We start from the raw sequence: 15173 nt of genomic DNA, 5'->3' as shown, positions 1-15173 counted from the left end.
CTTATTGCTGCTTATTGCAGTTGTGTTCGCTTGCTTAATGACTTTTCTGAACTAATCCTGTAAAGTTATTATTCTTTGTTTTGTGAAGTCACCTAAGTACCTCTTCTTTTAACTTAATTGCCAGCCAATGATTGGACAGAGATTTCCCTAACCCTAGCAGTATACTGCTCCATCAAGAATTTCCATAACAAGTAAGTGTTTTATTCTGGATTGGGTATGTGGCATTTAAACACCATTATTTTAGTCCTTTGGAATGCTGTCAATAAATTTTATTAGGGTGAATTTGGGCTCCTTTCTGAGGGCATTTAATTGCTGTTGCATAGTGTGAAGGAAAGTGAACACCACTATGAAATAGGTGGCCTAGAAGTGATTTCTTTGTCCACCTTTTATAAGTGCAGTGATACTGTCACCCAAAAGACATCACACATCTCCCCATTGGTGCTCTGGCAATATAAACTCTAATGTCACCACACGCATGCACACAAACACACACACACACACACACACACACACACACACACACACACACAGAAACACCAAGCCCTAGTTTTCTTCTTGCCTGTGGGTTATAATATTAAGAATGGAAATTTGTTCTCAATTTTCTTCCTCACCCAGTCCTTATCCCCAATATCTGTAACTGTGTGACACCCAACTCTCCATAACCTCACCTTGCTCCCATCTCACACACTTGCCTCTTCCCTTCCTTCCCTCTTTTCCCATAATCAGAGAACTTGAAGAGATACATACACATACTCAGGAATAAGGATTTTTCAAAACCTGTTGTTTTTATTTCAATCACCACCAGCTCTGTTTCATGATGATGCTGTATCTTGTAGGAGTGTCATTTTGTAGAGTCTCTCAGGCCTGGCCTAAGTACTCTGGCTTAGACTCCTATTCAATTGTTGCTAATGGCCGAAACTTCTTGGACTTTTTCACTCTCTTCACCTTTCTTGGAATTGCTGTACTAGTACGAGAGGATTTTTTTCTTGAACTCCCATGAAGCAGTCTTTTTATTCTCCTCTGAATCTTCTTCACCTGGAAGGGAAACAAGGTGATTCCAGAAGGACACTGTGCTGAAGGAAGGAGATAGATACTAAATGGGAAGGAAGGCTTTATGAGAAGGGGTTTGGGTTAATGAGGGTGTTTGTGTCATGCAAGAAAAGGGTGGAAGACTTAAAGGAGGGTGAATCAATGGGAAAGAAGAGGAAAATCTTGAGTAAGGTGGTCTCACCTTGTTGCCACTTCTGGACCTGGGTTGACAAGTGTTCTTCCTCTTCTTCTTCCCTTTTGTGCTTGGGGTTAATTGTTTTGTGCTTACGGTTGGCTGCTCCATAATTCTGTTAGGTTCCTCTTGTTTCCTGGTAACTTTAGCCATGTTGAAACTACCCAGTGGTTTTCTCTAGGGCTCCTAACGACTGTATAAAATATCCATCACCAGGACAATGAGAAGCCACACCCTTCAGAATTGTTTGTTCATCAAGGCACTTCCCCAGCCAGTAGGGGATAAAGGGGCCTTAGACATCACAAAGCACTACTCCTGGCTCCTCCCTGAGGGTGGGGATGCTGGAGAGGCCAAGATGATCTCACTGGTGACAGTGGGCATTTCCTCAAAATCCCCCTAAAGAGCTTTCCAAAACTGAGCTGTCACCCTTTCTCATCATCTACACACATTACAGAGAGTGTTTTCCCCAAGTTTTCCCCCATAGGCACTCTCATTCCATTTTCATTCTATTTTTTCCCATCCTTCACCATTACTTAATATTTTGGATATCTTACCTAAAACCTTTCCAAGAAAATGTGATTATATTTAAGTTTCTGTGGCTATATGAATCTCCTTATTCCCCTTCAACAGATTTCTCTTCTGCACCTTAAAGATTCTTCCTTTCTTGGATACTACCAGGAAATGTTCCCATCCTACTTCCACTTTCCAGTGTTTATGTACATCTCTTCTGTCTTCTAATTTTCAGACTGAAACCACAGTTTTTATCAGTAATCAAAGTACTGTGATAATGGCATAAAGGTAGACATAACATCAGTGGACTAGATTAAGAGGCCAGAAATAAACCTATGTATCTATGAAAAATTTATTTTTGACATGAGTGCAAAGACTGTTCAATGGAGAAAGAATAGTTATTTCAATAGATGTTGTTGTAACAACTGGATATGCGCATGCAAAATAATAAATTTGGACCCCCACTTCATATCTTGTATTCAAATTAATTGAAACTATATCAAAGACCTAAATATAAGAGCTAAAATTTTTAAATTACTAGAAGAAAACATAGGCAAACATCTTCATGACTCTTAATTAACTACTAGCAATAACTTCTTAGATATAACATCCATATGTAACAAAAGAAAAATTTGATATAAGTTGACATTATCAAAATCAAAACCTTGTGATTCAATAGACACAATCAACAAAGTGATAGTGCATGCCTGTAGTCCCAGCTACTCGAGAGGCTGAAGCGAGAGAATCCCTTGAGACCAGGAGTTCAAAACAAACAGCCTGGGAAACATAGTCAGGCCTTGTCTCTTAAAATATAAAAGAAAGTATAAGAGACAATGCACAGAATGTGAAAAAAAATTTGCACATCATGTATCTGTAAAGGAAATTTATATACACTATATTAATATAAAGAACTCTTATAACTCAATAGTAAAAATATAACCCAATTAAAAATGGGCAAAGGATATGAAAAACATTTCTCCAAAGAAGATATATAAATGGCCAATAAGCACATGCAAACATAATTAGTAGCATCATTAGTCATCACAAAAATGCAGATCAAAACAGAGATACTATTTCACACGCACTAAGATAGTAATGATAAAAAAAAGACAGATAATAAAGAAAATTGGTGAAGTTGTGAAAAAATTTTAGCCCTCACACTTTTGTGAGAATGTAAAATGGCACAGCAGCTTTAAAAAGTAGTCTAGCAGTTCCCAAAAAATTTATCATAAAATTACCATATGACCCTGAATTTCTATTCCTAAGTATATACCCAAGAGAAATGAAAACTGTATTGACACAAAAACTTGGACATAAATGTTTATAGCAGCATTAGTCATAATAGCCAAAAGGAAACAAAAAATGTCCATCAACTTGAAAAATGGATAAATAAAAAGTGGTATGGGTATACAATGTAATTGTTTGATCATAGAAAGAAATAAAATACTGACATATGCTACAATATGCATGAACCTTGAAAACATCATGTTAAGTGAAAGAAGCCATTCACAAAGGACTACACATTGTATGATTCCATTTATATAAAATATTCACAATAGACAAATCTATAGACACAGAAAAGAGATTAGAAGTGGCTTAGAGCGGGACAAGGAATGGGGAAATTGAGGGGTGCCAACTAAGGGGTATAGGCGTGTTTTTTGGAATCATGAAAAATATTTTTAAATTGATTGAGGTGAAGACTGCATAACTCTGAGTATTGAAAGCCATTGAATTGTCTACTTTAAATTAGTGAATTATAATTTACTGAATTATATCTCAGTAAATCTGTTAATAAATTAATGATAACTGTTCTCATGAATGTAATTCAATAGCTAGTGCTTTGGAATCAGAAAAACCTGGGTTTGAGTCCTGACTCTGCCACTCGCAAGCTGTATGACTTTGGGCAATCATTTTCCCTTTCTGACTCTCAGTTTCCTCATCTGTGAAATGGGGTTAATGATAGTACATACCTTATAAGGTTATTATAAGCGTTAAATAAATCATGATTTTCAAACATGAAAATACGAAGATCCTAATAAATGTGTGGACTCTTGAAAATATGTCCTGTAGACTCAAGTTTGTGAAACAATGCCATTTTAGTTTATCACAATCACAAATACCAATACCAAAGCAGACACTGAAGTTACATGTCACAATTAATTTATGAATTGGTCCCCAAAATAATCCAGAATTCATATATTTACTAAAATGTAAATAGAATATTTTATAATTACCATAAAGAACTCACTGACCCTAATACCATCTTAGGAATATATCCACAACTAAAACTATTATATACTTCTGGAGCAGGGAGAGTAGCATGTAACATGATACAACTATTTGGATAACTTGTTGGTTATCTACTAAATACATACATGCATTGTCATTAAACAATTCTACTCCTAGGAACTATATCTATACATATAGATGTATGTAAGTATCCAACAGAAATCTGCATATATGTCCACTAAAATATATATACTAAAATATTCATAGTAGTATTATATTAAAAATTTAAAAATTGGAAAGAAACTAAATGTTTTTCAATAATAGAATGAATAAATGCTTATATATTCACACAATGTAATACTATTCAGCAATGAGAAAACTGAACTTTAGTATACACACAATATGGATGAACCTCATAGACACTGTCTGCACAAAGGAAGCCAGGCATAAAAGAATATATATTGTGCAACTCCAATTATATAAAGTTTAAAAACAGGCAAAACTAATCTATGTTATGGAACTTAAGGAAATTTCCTTTGGAGAGGAAGGAGAAGTAGTGATTTGGAGGTACATGATGGGGGGGTTTCTAGGATGTATGCAATGTTAAGCAGGGTCATGGTTACATGAGAGTGCTTGTTTATTATTTGTGCACTTTTATGTTTGTGTCTTCATACATTTTAAAAAGTTAATTCTCATCAGAAGCAAGGGAGCACAGAAAATAACATCTCTAGAATATTAAAAGAAAGAAACCTGTGAACTCAGAGTTTTATATCCAAAGAAAATGTCATGTAAGAATGAAATTGAAATAAAGACATGTACAGAGCACTGATGGTGAAGACGGCAGATGAGAAACATCACCAGACAGAGTGTCTCTACAGAAAAGACAGATTCTAGGAGAAATTAGAAGAAAGAAGCAAGCAGACTAATATACATCAGACAAGGGTCGGAAGGAGGGGTACCTGAGATCACGAAAGACTTCACAGGAGGAGGTTGTGGAGGAGAACTGGAAGCAGAGATCTCAGAGTAGCCTGGAGACCAGTGGCAAGGATAGTTGGAGTAGTCAACTTCCCCCTCCCTGCATCTCGGACTGCTGGTGGGCTCCCAGGTGGTTGGAGAGATCTGCAGACACCAGCCCAGAGATGGCCACCACCAGTGAACAGTAAGCCTATAGCAGATGCAGCATCAGGCTCCCAACTTCCTCCGGGCACCTCCCTGTGCACAGACCTGAGCCATGTGGCAGGTGCCATATTGCCTCATTCTCCCCTCCCCCACCCTATCTGCGGCTGCCAAGAGAGACAATATAGCCACCAGCCAGAGGCACCTCCAGGGAATGGGACCTTCCCTTTTGGTGCACCACAGCTGACTGAGGGGTCCTCAGATGGTGAGCTCCATATCCGCCAGCCCTCCCAGGGGCTGGTGGCCTGGTGATTACAGGAGAACGGGGCAGACCCTGAGGCAGAGAGACATTGACACAGCTTGGGCTCCCCGTGGGTGAATTAGGACTGACACTCCTCTCCCTAGTGAAGTTAGGGATTTAACTCCAGGGCCCAGAGGTCAGACCTGCAGAAGAGATCCCGTTCACCCAGGTATCACATTACCCGGGACCCAGAAGGGATGTAGGTGAACAGTCTACTGAGGTGAGTGTGCCTTCAGGGGCAGACAGCATCCTTGAGGGCAACCCTCCTCCCAAAGGGGGGTGCCGTATGCCCTGCCCAGGTGGCGATCCTGCACACAGAACCTCCTAGCCAGCATCACAGCCAGGGGAGGACTGGAGGTGTGATGTCTGGCTGGCTGTCAAAGGCCCAGGAGTAGCCTAGGAGTCAGGAGAGTGGAAAGGAGTGAGGCCTGCTTCAGACTGCGGGTCTCAGACGGCCCCACCCCAACATGCAGACTTTCTGACTGAGCAGGGCCATTCAAGCCCCTCCTTGACAGGTTTTCCCGGAGGAAGAGAACAGAACTTCGAACCCTGCTAACAGCATTTGTGATGCCTAAGGGCAGGCTTATACAGCCAACCTACACCCAGACTCACTCCCAGACCAGCCCTCACTGAGGTGGAAAATAAAGACACACCTGCAAGTCTCTGGGCCCCACACACCACCTGAGGCACTAGAGTGCCTCTCCAGAGGAACAAGCAATGGATAAAAGACCCAAAAACAAAGGTATAATCTACTCCTCTGAGCAAGTGCAACTTACTGACAGGGAGGACATTCTGCACAGCATTTTCATAGCACCTACTGACTCATTATACAGGGCATGGAGGAATCTCACCCACAAACACCACCTACTGGCTCAGATACTAAACAGGGAGGGTCAATACCCAAACAAAAACCTAAAGGGAAGAAGCAACAACTGATCCAGATGGGAAGAAATCAGTGAAGGAACTCTGGAAATATGAAAAACCAAATTGAATGCACACTCGCAAAGAGGAGCACCAGTCCCTTAGAAATGGACACAAACCAAAATCAGACCACTAAAATGACAGAAAAGGAATTTGAAACATGGATCCTAAGAAATGCAATATCTCGCAAGAACAACTGGATAACCTACACACACACACACACACACAAAAAAAAAAAGATTCCAGGACCTGTAACAAAAATTCACTAAAGAAATTGAAACAATAAAGAAAAGTTTAACTGAACTCCTAGAAATGAAGAATCATTTCAGGGAACTATGAAACACAGTGGAAAGCCTCAATAACATGGTAGATCAAACAGAAGAAAGAATCTCAGAGATTGAATATAACACCTTCCAATTAAATAAATCAGTCACAGAGATAGAGTAGAAAAAAAAAGAAAAAAGCAAAGTCTACAAGAGATGTGGGATTATGTGAAGAAACCTAATGTGAGGGTAATAGGGCTGCAAGAAGGGTAAGAAGAAACCACTGAAGGGTTGGACAAGCTATTTGAAGATATAATAGAGGAAAATTTCCCAGGCCTTGCTAAAAATCTACAGATACAAGTTCAAGAAGCTCAAAGGACCCCGGGAGAATCAAAGCAAACAGGAAGACGTCACAACATGCAGTCATCAGACTGACCAAAATATCAACTAAAGAGGCCCTTTTACGAGCTGTAAGATGAAAGAAACAAGTAACATACAAAGGAAAGCCAATCTGAATAACGCCAGACTTCTCTACTGAAACTTTACAAGCAAGGAGAGACTAGGGCCCCATTCTCACTCTTCTGAAACAGAATAATGCCCAGCCTAGAATCTTATTCCCTGCAAAACTAAGTTTTTTATACAAAGGAGAAGTCAAGACATTCTCAGATAAGCAAAGACTGAGGGAATTCACAAAGAAAAGACCAGCCGTTCAAGAAGTACTCAAAACAGTATTACCCATGGATTAGCACAAGAAACACTCACAAATGTAAATCTACTCAAAGGTTAATATTAAAGCCCAGATACTACAATGGCTCAATACAGAAAACAAAGCAACAAAGTTCAACCCAACATAATGAACAGAAATCTGCCCCACCTATCAGTTATCTCAATAAATGTAAATGGCCTGAACTCCCCACTCAAGAGACATATGCTGGCAGAATGGATAAAAAAAAAAAATAAGTCATGTATCTGCTGCCTTCAGAAAACACATCAAACTTGCAAGGATGCAGTTATACTAAAGGTAAAGGGGTCAAGAACAATATTTCAAACAAACGGAAGCCAAAAGAAAGGTGGCATGGTGGTGCTGATTACAGATAACTTAGCTTTTAAATCAACAAAAGTAATGAAAGACAAAGAAGGTCACTATATAATGGTGAAGGATACAGTTCAACAAGAAGACATAACAATTCTAAATATATATTCACCCAACCTTGGTCCACCCAGACATAAAACAAGCTCTACTTCATCTAAACAAATGGATAAACAACAACACCATAATAGTCAAAGACATAAACACCCCAATGAGGGCACAGGACAGATCCTCCAAACAGAAAATTAATAAAGAAATAATGGACTACAACAGAACTCTAGAACAAATGGGCCTGACTGACATTTACAGGACATTCTACCACAAAACCACTGAATATACATTCTTCTCATCTACTCATGGATCATTCTCTAAGATTGATCATATCCTAGGACACAAAGCATGCCTCAAACAATTTAAAAAATAGAAATCATACCATGTATCTTTTCAGATCACAATGGAATAAAAGTAGAAATCAACCCTAACAGAAACTTTCATTTCTACACAAAGTCATGGAAACTGAACAACCTTCTGCTGAATGATCAGTTTATAAATTAGGAAATCAAGATGGAAATCAAAAGATTCTTTGAACTAAATGACAAAGGAGACACAAGTTACTAAAACCTGTGGGACACAGCTATAGCAGTCCTGAGAGGAAAGTTTATTTCCATAAATGCCTATATCCAAAAGTCCAAAAGATCACAAATCGACAACCGAATGAACGATATCAAAGAGTTGGAAAAAGAAGAACAGACCAACCCCAAACACAGTAGAAGAAGTGAAATCATTAAGATCAAACCAGAACTAAGCGAAATTGACAATGGGGAAACTATACTGAAAATTAATAAAACAAAAAGTTGGTTCTTTGAAAAAATAAAGAAAATTGACACACCTTTGGCTATACTAATGAAAAGCAGAAAGGAAAAGTCTCTAATAAGCTAAATCAAGAATAATAAAGGAGAAATTACAACTGATGCTCCAGAGGACAAGATATAATTTATGAATACTACAAAAACCTCTATGCACACGCTGGAAAATGTGTCAGAAATGGGCAATTTCTTAGAAATACACAGCCTCCCTAGGCTCAATCAGGAAGAAATAGAATTCCTGAGCAGACCAATATCAAGTACTGAAATTGAAACAGCAATACAAAACCTTCCTAAAAAGAAAAGTCCTGGACCAGATGGTTTCATACCCGAATTTAACCACACCTACAAAGAAGCACTGGTGCCTATACTGGAGAAATTTTTCCACAACACTGAGAAGGATGGAATCCTTCCCAACACGTTTTATGAAGGGAACATAATCCTGATACCAAAACCATGAAAAGATGCAACAAAAAAAGAAAACTACAGACCAATATCCCTTATGAATATAGATGCTAAAATTCTCAATGAAATCCTAGCTGATAGAATCCAGGTGCTTGCCAACACAATAATCCATCACAACCAAGTGGGCTTCATCCCGGGGATGCAGGGATGGTTCACTATACGCAAAGCTATAAATGTAATTCACCATATAAACAGAAGCAAAGACTAAGACCATATGATCCTCTCAATAGACAAAGAAAAAACATTTGACAAAATTCGACACCCTTTTATGATAAGAGCACTCAACCAAATAGGCATAGACAGGGCTTACCTAAAAATGATACAAGCCATATATGACAAACCCACAGCCAATATCATACTGAATAGGGAAAAATTGAAAGCATTCCCACTTAGAACTGGAACAAGACAAGGTTATCCACTATCTCAACTTCTAATCAAGATAGTACTGGAAGTCCTTGCTACAGCAATCAGACAAGAGAGTGGAATTAAGGGCATCCAAATGGGAGCAGAAGAGATAAAACTCTCACTCTTTGCTGATGAAATAATATTATATCTAGAAAACCCCAAGGATCCAACCAAGAGACTCTTTGAATTGGCAAATGAATCTGGTAAAATCTCAGGATACAAAATGAATACACAGAAATCAGAGGCATTTATATATGTCAACAACAGTAAAATTGAGAACCAAATCAAAGACTCAATTCTCTTCAAAATAGCAACAAAGAAAATAAAGTACCTAGGAACATATTTAACTAAGGAGGTAAAAGATCTCTACAGGGAGAGCTATCAAACATTGAAGAAAGAAATAGCAGAGGATGTAAACAGGTGGAAGGATATACCATGCTCATGGGTCGGCAGAATCAAAATTATTAAAATGTCTATACTACCCAAAGTTACCTACAGAGTCAATGCAATCCCTACTAAAATACCATCATCATTTTTCACAGATATAAAAAAAATAGTTTTATACTTTGTATGGAACCAGAGAAAACCCTGTATAGCAAAATCAATCCTAGGTAATAAAAACAATATAGGACGTATCAATTTACCAGATTTCAAACCGTGCTACAAGGCTATAGTAATTAAAATAGCTTGCGACTGGCACAAGAACAGGGACATTGACCAGTGAAACAGAACAGAGAAACCCACACATAAAACCATCCTCATATAGCCAACTAATCTTCGACAAAGCAGACAAAAACATACACTGAGGAAAAGAAATCTTATTCAATAAATGGTAGTGGGAAAACTGGATAGCCACATGTAGAAGGCTGAAGTAGGATCCATGCCTTTCACCTCTCATAAAAATCAACTCACACTGGGTAACAGACTTGAACATTAATGTGTGAAACAATTAGAATTCTAGAGGAAAATGGTGGCAATACTCTTCTAGACATTGGCGTAGGCAAAGAATTTATAAAGAAGGCCCCAAAGGCAATCACAGCAGCAACAAAAATAAATAAATGGGACCTGACCAAATTATAAAGCTTCTGTACAGCCAAAGAAACTGTCAAGAGACCAAACAGACAACTCACAGAATGGGAGAAAATTTTTGCAAGCTACACATCCAATAAAGGGCTGATAACTAGAATCTATTTAAAACTCAGGAAAATCAGCAAGAAAAAATCAAACAACCTTATCAAAAATTGTGTTTGTATTACAAATTTTGCATGGAAAGTGAAATGTGTATGTGATTTTAAAGTATTGTAATGTATACTATTCCCTTCCCATAAACTTCTTCCATTGATGATATATGAAATTCTTCTAATTATTTTTTGTTTAAACTAGTCTTTTGATTGAAGTAGCCTTTCCTGTCCCTCTGTGGTTCCATGAGATGAGGTGATACCTGCAAAGCACTTTTAAAGATATTTTTTAGGTTAATGTCCAACATACAGCATTGAGGAGTTAGCTATGTCTAATGAGGGCTCTTTTGCTTGCTAGAGATGAGAAAAACATATACTAATCATTTTAATTTGTGCTTAAAGTACATTTTACTAATATTGATTTTAAATATGAAAAATTCTTTTTGCAGATATTAATCTTTCTTGTTTATCATATTTTCCTAGAGAAGCCTAGATAAAAATGTGTTGCAACTAGTCTCTCTGTATAACATCCCTCCACCCCACCGACTGAGCTCTATGCATATTGATAAACAGATAAGAAAACTTTTTGAAAATTTTTAGGTTTGTTGTATTGGAATTTCCCGTGTGATAAAAGGTTTTGCCTCAAGCTTCGTATGCAAGAAGAGGTAGAAGTTTTGTCTTATCTCTATCATTTTACAAACTTTTGTTTCTCTCTATGCTAGGAAAATTTCACACACAAGGAATATCTGAAGAAGTGAGGATCTTAGTGCATTTGGGTGCTTTTTTATATGGTCAGTGCTGATGTGTTAGGTATCTAGGGAAGTCATGCTTCATGGCCTTCTTGACAAGATAGCTTCATTAATGACTGGAGGACATTTATGTTTGTGCTGAGGAGGGCAGGGAGTAGGCAGATTGGAGTGGGAAACTCTCCATTGGTAAGCAGAGTAATCTGTTGCTTTGTAGATATGCTACTTCATTATACCTGTAACAGTGTTCTATGTCTATAATCAACTGAAATGTCAAGCTCCAGAAATGCAAGGTGTTGGTCAGGTGACAAAGTATTAGGACCTTGTTGATTGTGAAATGGAGGAATAATGTCAAAGTAGTTTGGGGGTAAAAAGACAAATAAGATTTTACTGGTGAATTTCCATATTTACTTTGTACATTAACTTTTTTTAAAAAGTTGCATGTTAATTGTGTGTATTGTCTGCTTTGTGCTTTGAGGAAAAAAGAAAAAAAGACCACTTGAGTTAAATCGTTACTCTATTATGTACCTATACCTTTTCTTTTAGAAAGGGTTAATTATAATTACTATTCACAAAAAAAAATGGGCAAAGGACATGAACAGAAATTTTTCAAAAGAAGACAGAATAAAGGCCCACAAACATATGAAATAGTGCTCAACATCTCTAATCATCAGGTAAATGCAAATCCAAATTGCAATGAGATATCACTCATCTCCAGTAAGAATGGCCTTTATCAAAAAGTCCCCAAACAATAAATGCTGGCGTGGATGCAGAGAGAGAGGAACACTCCTACACTGCTGGTGGGACTGCAAACTGGTTCAGCCTCTGTGGAAAGCAATATAGAAATACCTTAAAGCGATACAAGTAAATCTACCATTTGATCCAGCAATTCCACTACTGGGCATCTACCCAAAAGATCAAACGACACTCTACAAATGGGACACCTGCACTCAAATATTTATAGCAGCACAATTCACAATTGCAAAGTTGTGGAAACAACCCAGGTACCCATCAATACATGAGTGGATTAATAAAATGTGGTATATGTATACCATGGAATACTATTCCGCTTTAAGAAACAATGGTGATATATAGCACCTCTTGTATTTTCCTGGATACAGCTGGATCCCATTCTACTAAGTGATGTATCTCAAGAATGGAAAAATAAGCACTACATGTACTCACCAGCAAATTGGTATTAATGGATCAACACCTAAGTGGATAAATAGGAATAACATTCATCGGGTGTGGAGCAGGTGGGAGGGGGGAGGAGGAGATGGGTATATACAAACAAAACGAGTAAGATGTGCAATGTTTGGGAGATGGTCACGCTTAAGGGTCTTACTCCAGGGGGGAGGGGGCATGGGCAATATACGTAACCTTGACATTTGTACCCCCATAATATGCTGAAATAAAAAAGAATGAAAAAAAGTCATGTACAGATCAAAGAATATAAAAAGACTTTATTGCCAACAAACCAGTGCTACAAAAACTGCTTTTTTTCCCCAATAGAATCTCTCTGTGTCACCCTGGGTAGAGTGCAGTGGTTTCATTGTAGCTCACAGCAACCTCAAACTCCTGGGCTTAAGCAATCCTCTTGCCTCAGCCTCCTAAGTAGCTGCAAAAAGTACTTTTAAGCAAGTTTTCATCAATAATCATAAGAAAAATGTTTAAATCATAGCTATAGTAGATATTATCTCATTGAAATGGATTAAATTCTCCATCATAAGACAGAAAATGGCTGAATGGATTAAAAAATGAGATCCAACTATATTCTGAGTTCTACTTTAGCCTTAAGGAAGGCAGAAAGTGAAGGAATGAAAGAAGACTCGCCATGCAAATGGTAAACAAAAGATAGCAGAGGTGGCTATACTTATATCAGAAAAAATAGACTTCAAGTCAAAAACGGTCACAAGCAATGAAGATCATTACTTAATGATAAAGGGTTCAATTTATCAATTGGACATAACAATTATATATGCACACAATGTTGGAGCACCTAAATATATAAATCAAATATTAATGGACATAAGGGAGAAATATTAATTGATAGAAATACAATAATATGAGGAACTTTAATACCCCACTTTGAACAATGGACAGATCAACCAGACATAAGGTTAATAAGAAAATACTGGAATTGAGCTGTGCTTTAGACAAAATAGACCTAAAGGATATATACATAATTTTCCATCCAACAGCAGCAGAATACACATTCTTCTCTAGTGCACATGGAACATTCTCCAGGATAGACCATATGGTAGGCCACAAAGTAAGTTTTAACAAATTTAAGAAGGTTGAAATTATGTAAAATATTGTTTCTGACCATAATAGCATGAAAATAGAAATTAATATCAGGGGAAATTTTGGAAAATTTACAAGTATGTGGAAATTAAACAACATGTAACTGAACAATCAATTAATCAAGAAAAAAATCAAAGGGAAAATTTAGAAATATCTTGAGACAAATGACAATAGAAATGCAACATTCTAAGCCTATGAGATGCAGCAAAAACAGTTCTAAGAGGAAAGTTTATATCAATAAATATCTACATTAAAAAAGAAAGATTACAAATAAATATCCTAACATTATGCCTCAAAGAACTAGAAAGGAAAAAAAAAACTAAACCCAAAGTTAGCTAAAGGAAGGAAACAATCAAATAGAAAATATCAAATAGAAATAAATAAAATAGAAAATATAAAAAACAGAGTTGGTTTTTTGAAAAAACAAAATTGATAAACCCTTAGCTAGACTAAGACAAAAAGAGGAAAGTCTCAGATATATGAAATCAGAGAAGAAATTGGATACATCACAATTGTACACCTCTGCAATAAAAAATCATAAAGTACTATTATGAACAATTACATGGCAACAAATTTGAAAACCTAAAAAAGGATAAATTCCTAGAAAAATACAACCTTTCAATATTGATTCAGAAAAAATAGAAAGCCTAGACAGCCCAATAACAAAGAAATTGATGTAGAAAGGATTGATTCAGAAAAAATAGAAAGCCTAGATAGACCAATAACAAAGAAATTGATGTAGTAATTCAAAGTCTCCCAACAAAGAAAAGCTCAGAACCAGATGGCTTTATAGCTGAATTCTACCAAACATTCAAAGAAGAATGAATACTAATACTTCTTAAATTCTTCCAAAAAGTAGACATGGAGGGAATACTTCCTAATTCATTTTATAAGGCCAGCTTCACCTTGAAACCTAAGCCCAACAAAGATATCACAACAAATAAAAACTATATAGGCCAACATCTCTCATGAACAATGATGATAAAATCCTTAATGAAATATTGGCAAATTAAAGTCAACAAAACATCAAAAAGATTATAAATCAAGACCAAATAGTATTTATCCCTGGCATGCAGGGCTGATTTAACATATGCAAGTTAATCAATGAGCTACATCACATTAACAGACTGAAAGAAGAAAACAACATAATACCAGTTCATTCAAGGAAAGCATTCTCCAAAGTTCAACATCCTTTCCTTATAAAGTCTTAACAGTTTAGGTATAGAAGAAAAGTTCCTAAGCATAATAAAGGCCATTTTTGGAAAACTCACAGTTAACATCATAATCAAGGGGAAAAAAAACTAAAAGCTTTTTCTCTAAGTTGTGGTACAAAGCAAGGAGGCCCACTCTTAGCACTTCTGTTCAACATAGTATTGGAGGTACTATCTATAACAGTTAGAAAAAAAATAAAAAGTATTAAATTGGGACCGAAGAAATAAAATTATCTTTATTTACAGATAACATGATCTTATAGGTAGAAAGCCCAAACACTCCACCAAAAAAACCTCTTAGATCTAATACATAAATTTAATAAAGTTGCAGAATACAAAATCAATATAC

At 36.8% G+C, this 15173-nt stretch overlaps 1 protein-coding gene across 1 annotated transcript; it reads right to left on the bottom strand.

The window, feature by feature from the left end:
• Positions 1–760: 760 nt before the first annotated feature.
• LOC142865927 (spermatid nuclear transition protein 3) lies at positions 761–1438 on the bottom strand. Its single transcript, XM_075999495.1, has 2 exons — positions 1232–1438; positions 761–1035 (listed from the first exon to the last, which is right to left on the bottom strand). Exons 1-2 carry the CDS (start codon positions 1373–1375, stop codon positions 892–894), a joined length of 288 nt encoding a protein of 95 aa, XP_075855610.1. The 5' UTR covers positions 1376–1438; the 3' UTR covers positions 761–891.
• Between the last annotated feature and the right edge of the window lie 13735 nt (positions 1439–15173).

The sequence above is a fragment of the Microcebus murinus genome, chromosome X, assembly GCF_040939455.1.
Source record: "Microcebus murinus isolate Inina chromosome X, M.murinus_Inina_mat1.0, whole genome shotgun sequence".
NCBI classification, from domain to species: domain Eukaryota; kingdom Metazoa; phylum Chordata; class Mammalia; order Primates; family Cheirogaleidae; genus Microcebus; species Microcebus murinus.
The sequence above is the reverse complement of the archived record's forward strand: the minus strand, read 5'-3'. Positions and strand labels throughout refer to the sequence as shown.

Bases quoted from the DNA above. Each gene is read 5' to 3' on its own strand.
- LOC142865927 (XM_075999495.1), bottom strand. From the start codon at position 1,375: ATGGCTAAAGTTACCAGGAAACAAGAGGAACCTAACAGAATTATGGAG. The intron at 1,036-1,231 runs GTGAGACCACCT...TTTCCCTTCCAG, and splicing joins GGTCCAGAAGTGGCAACAAG to GTGAAGAAGATTCAGAGGAG.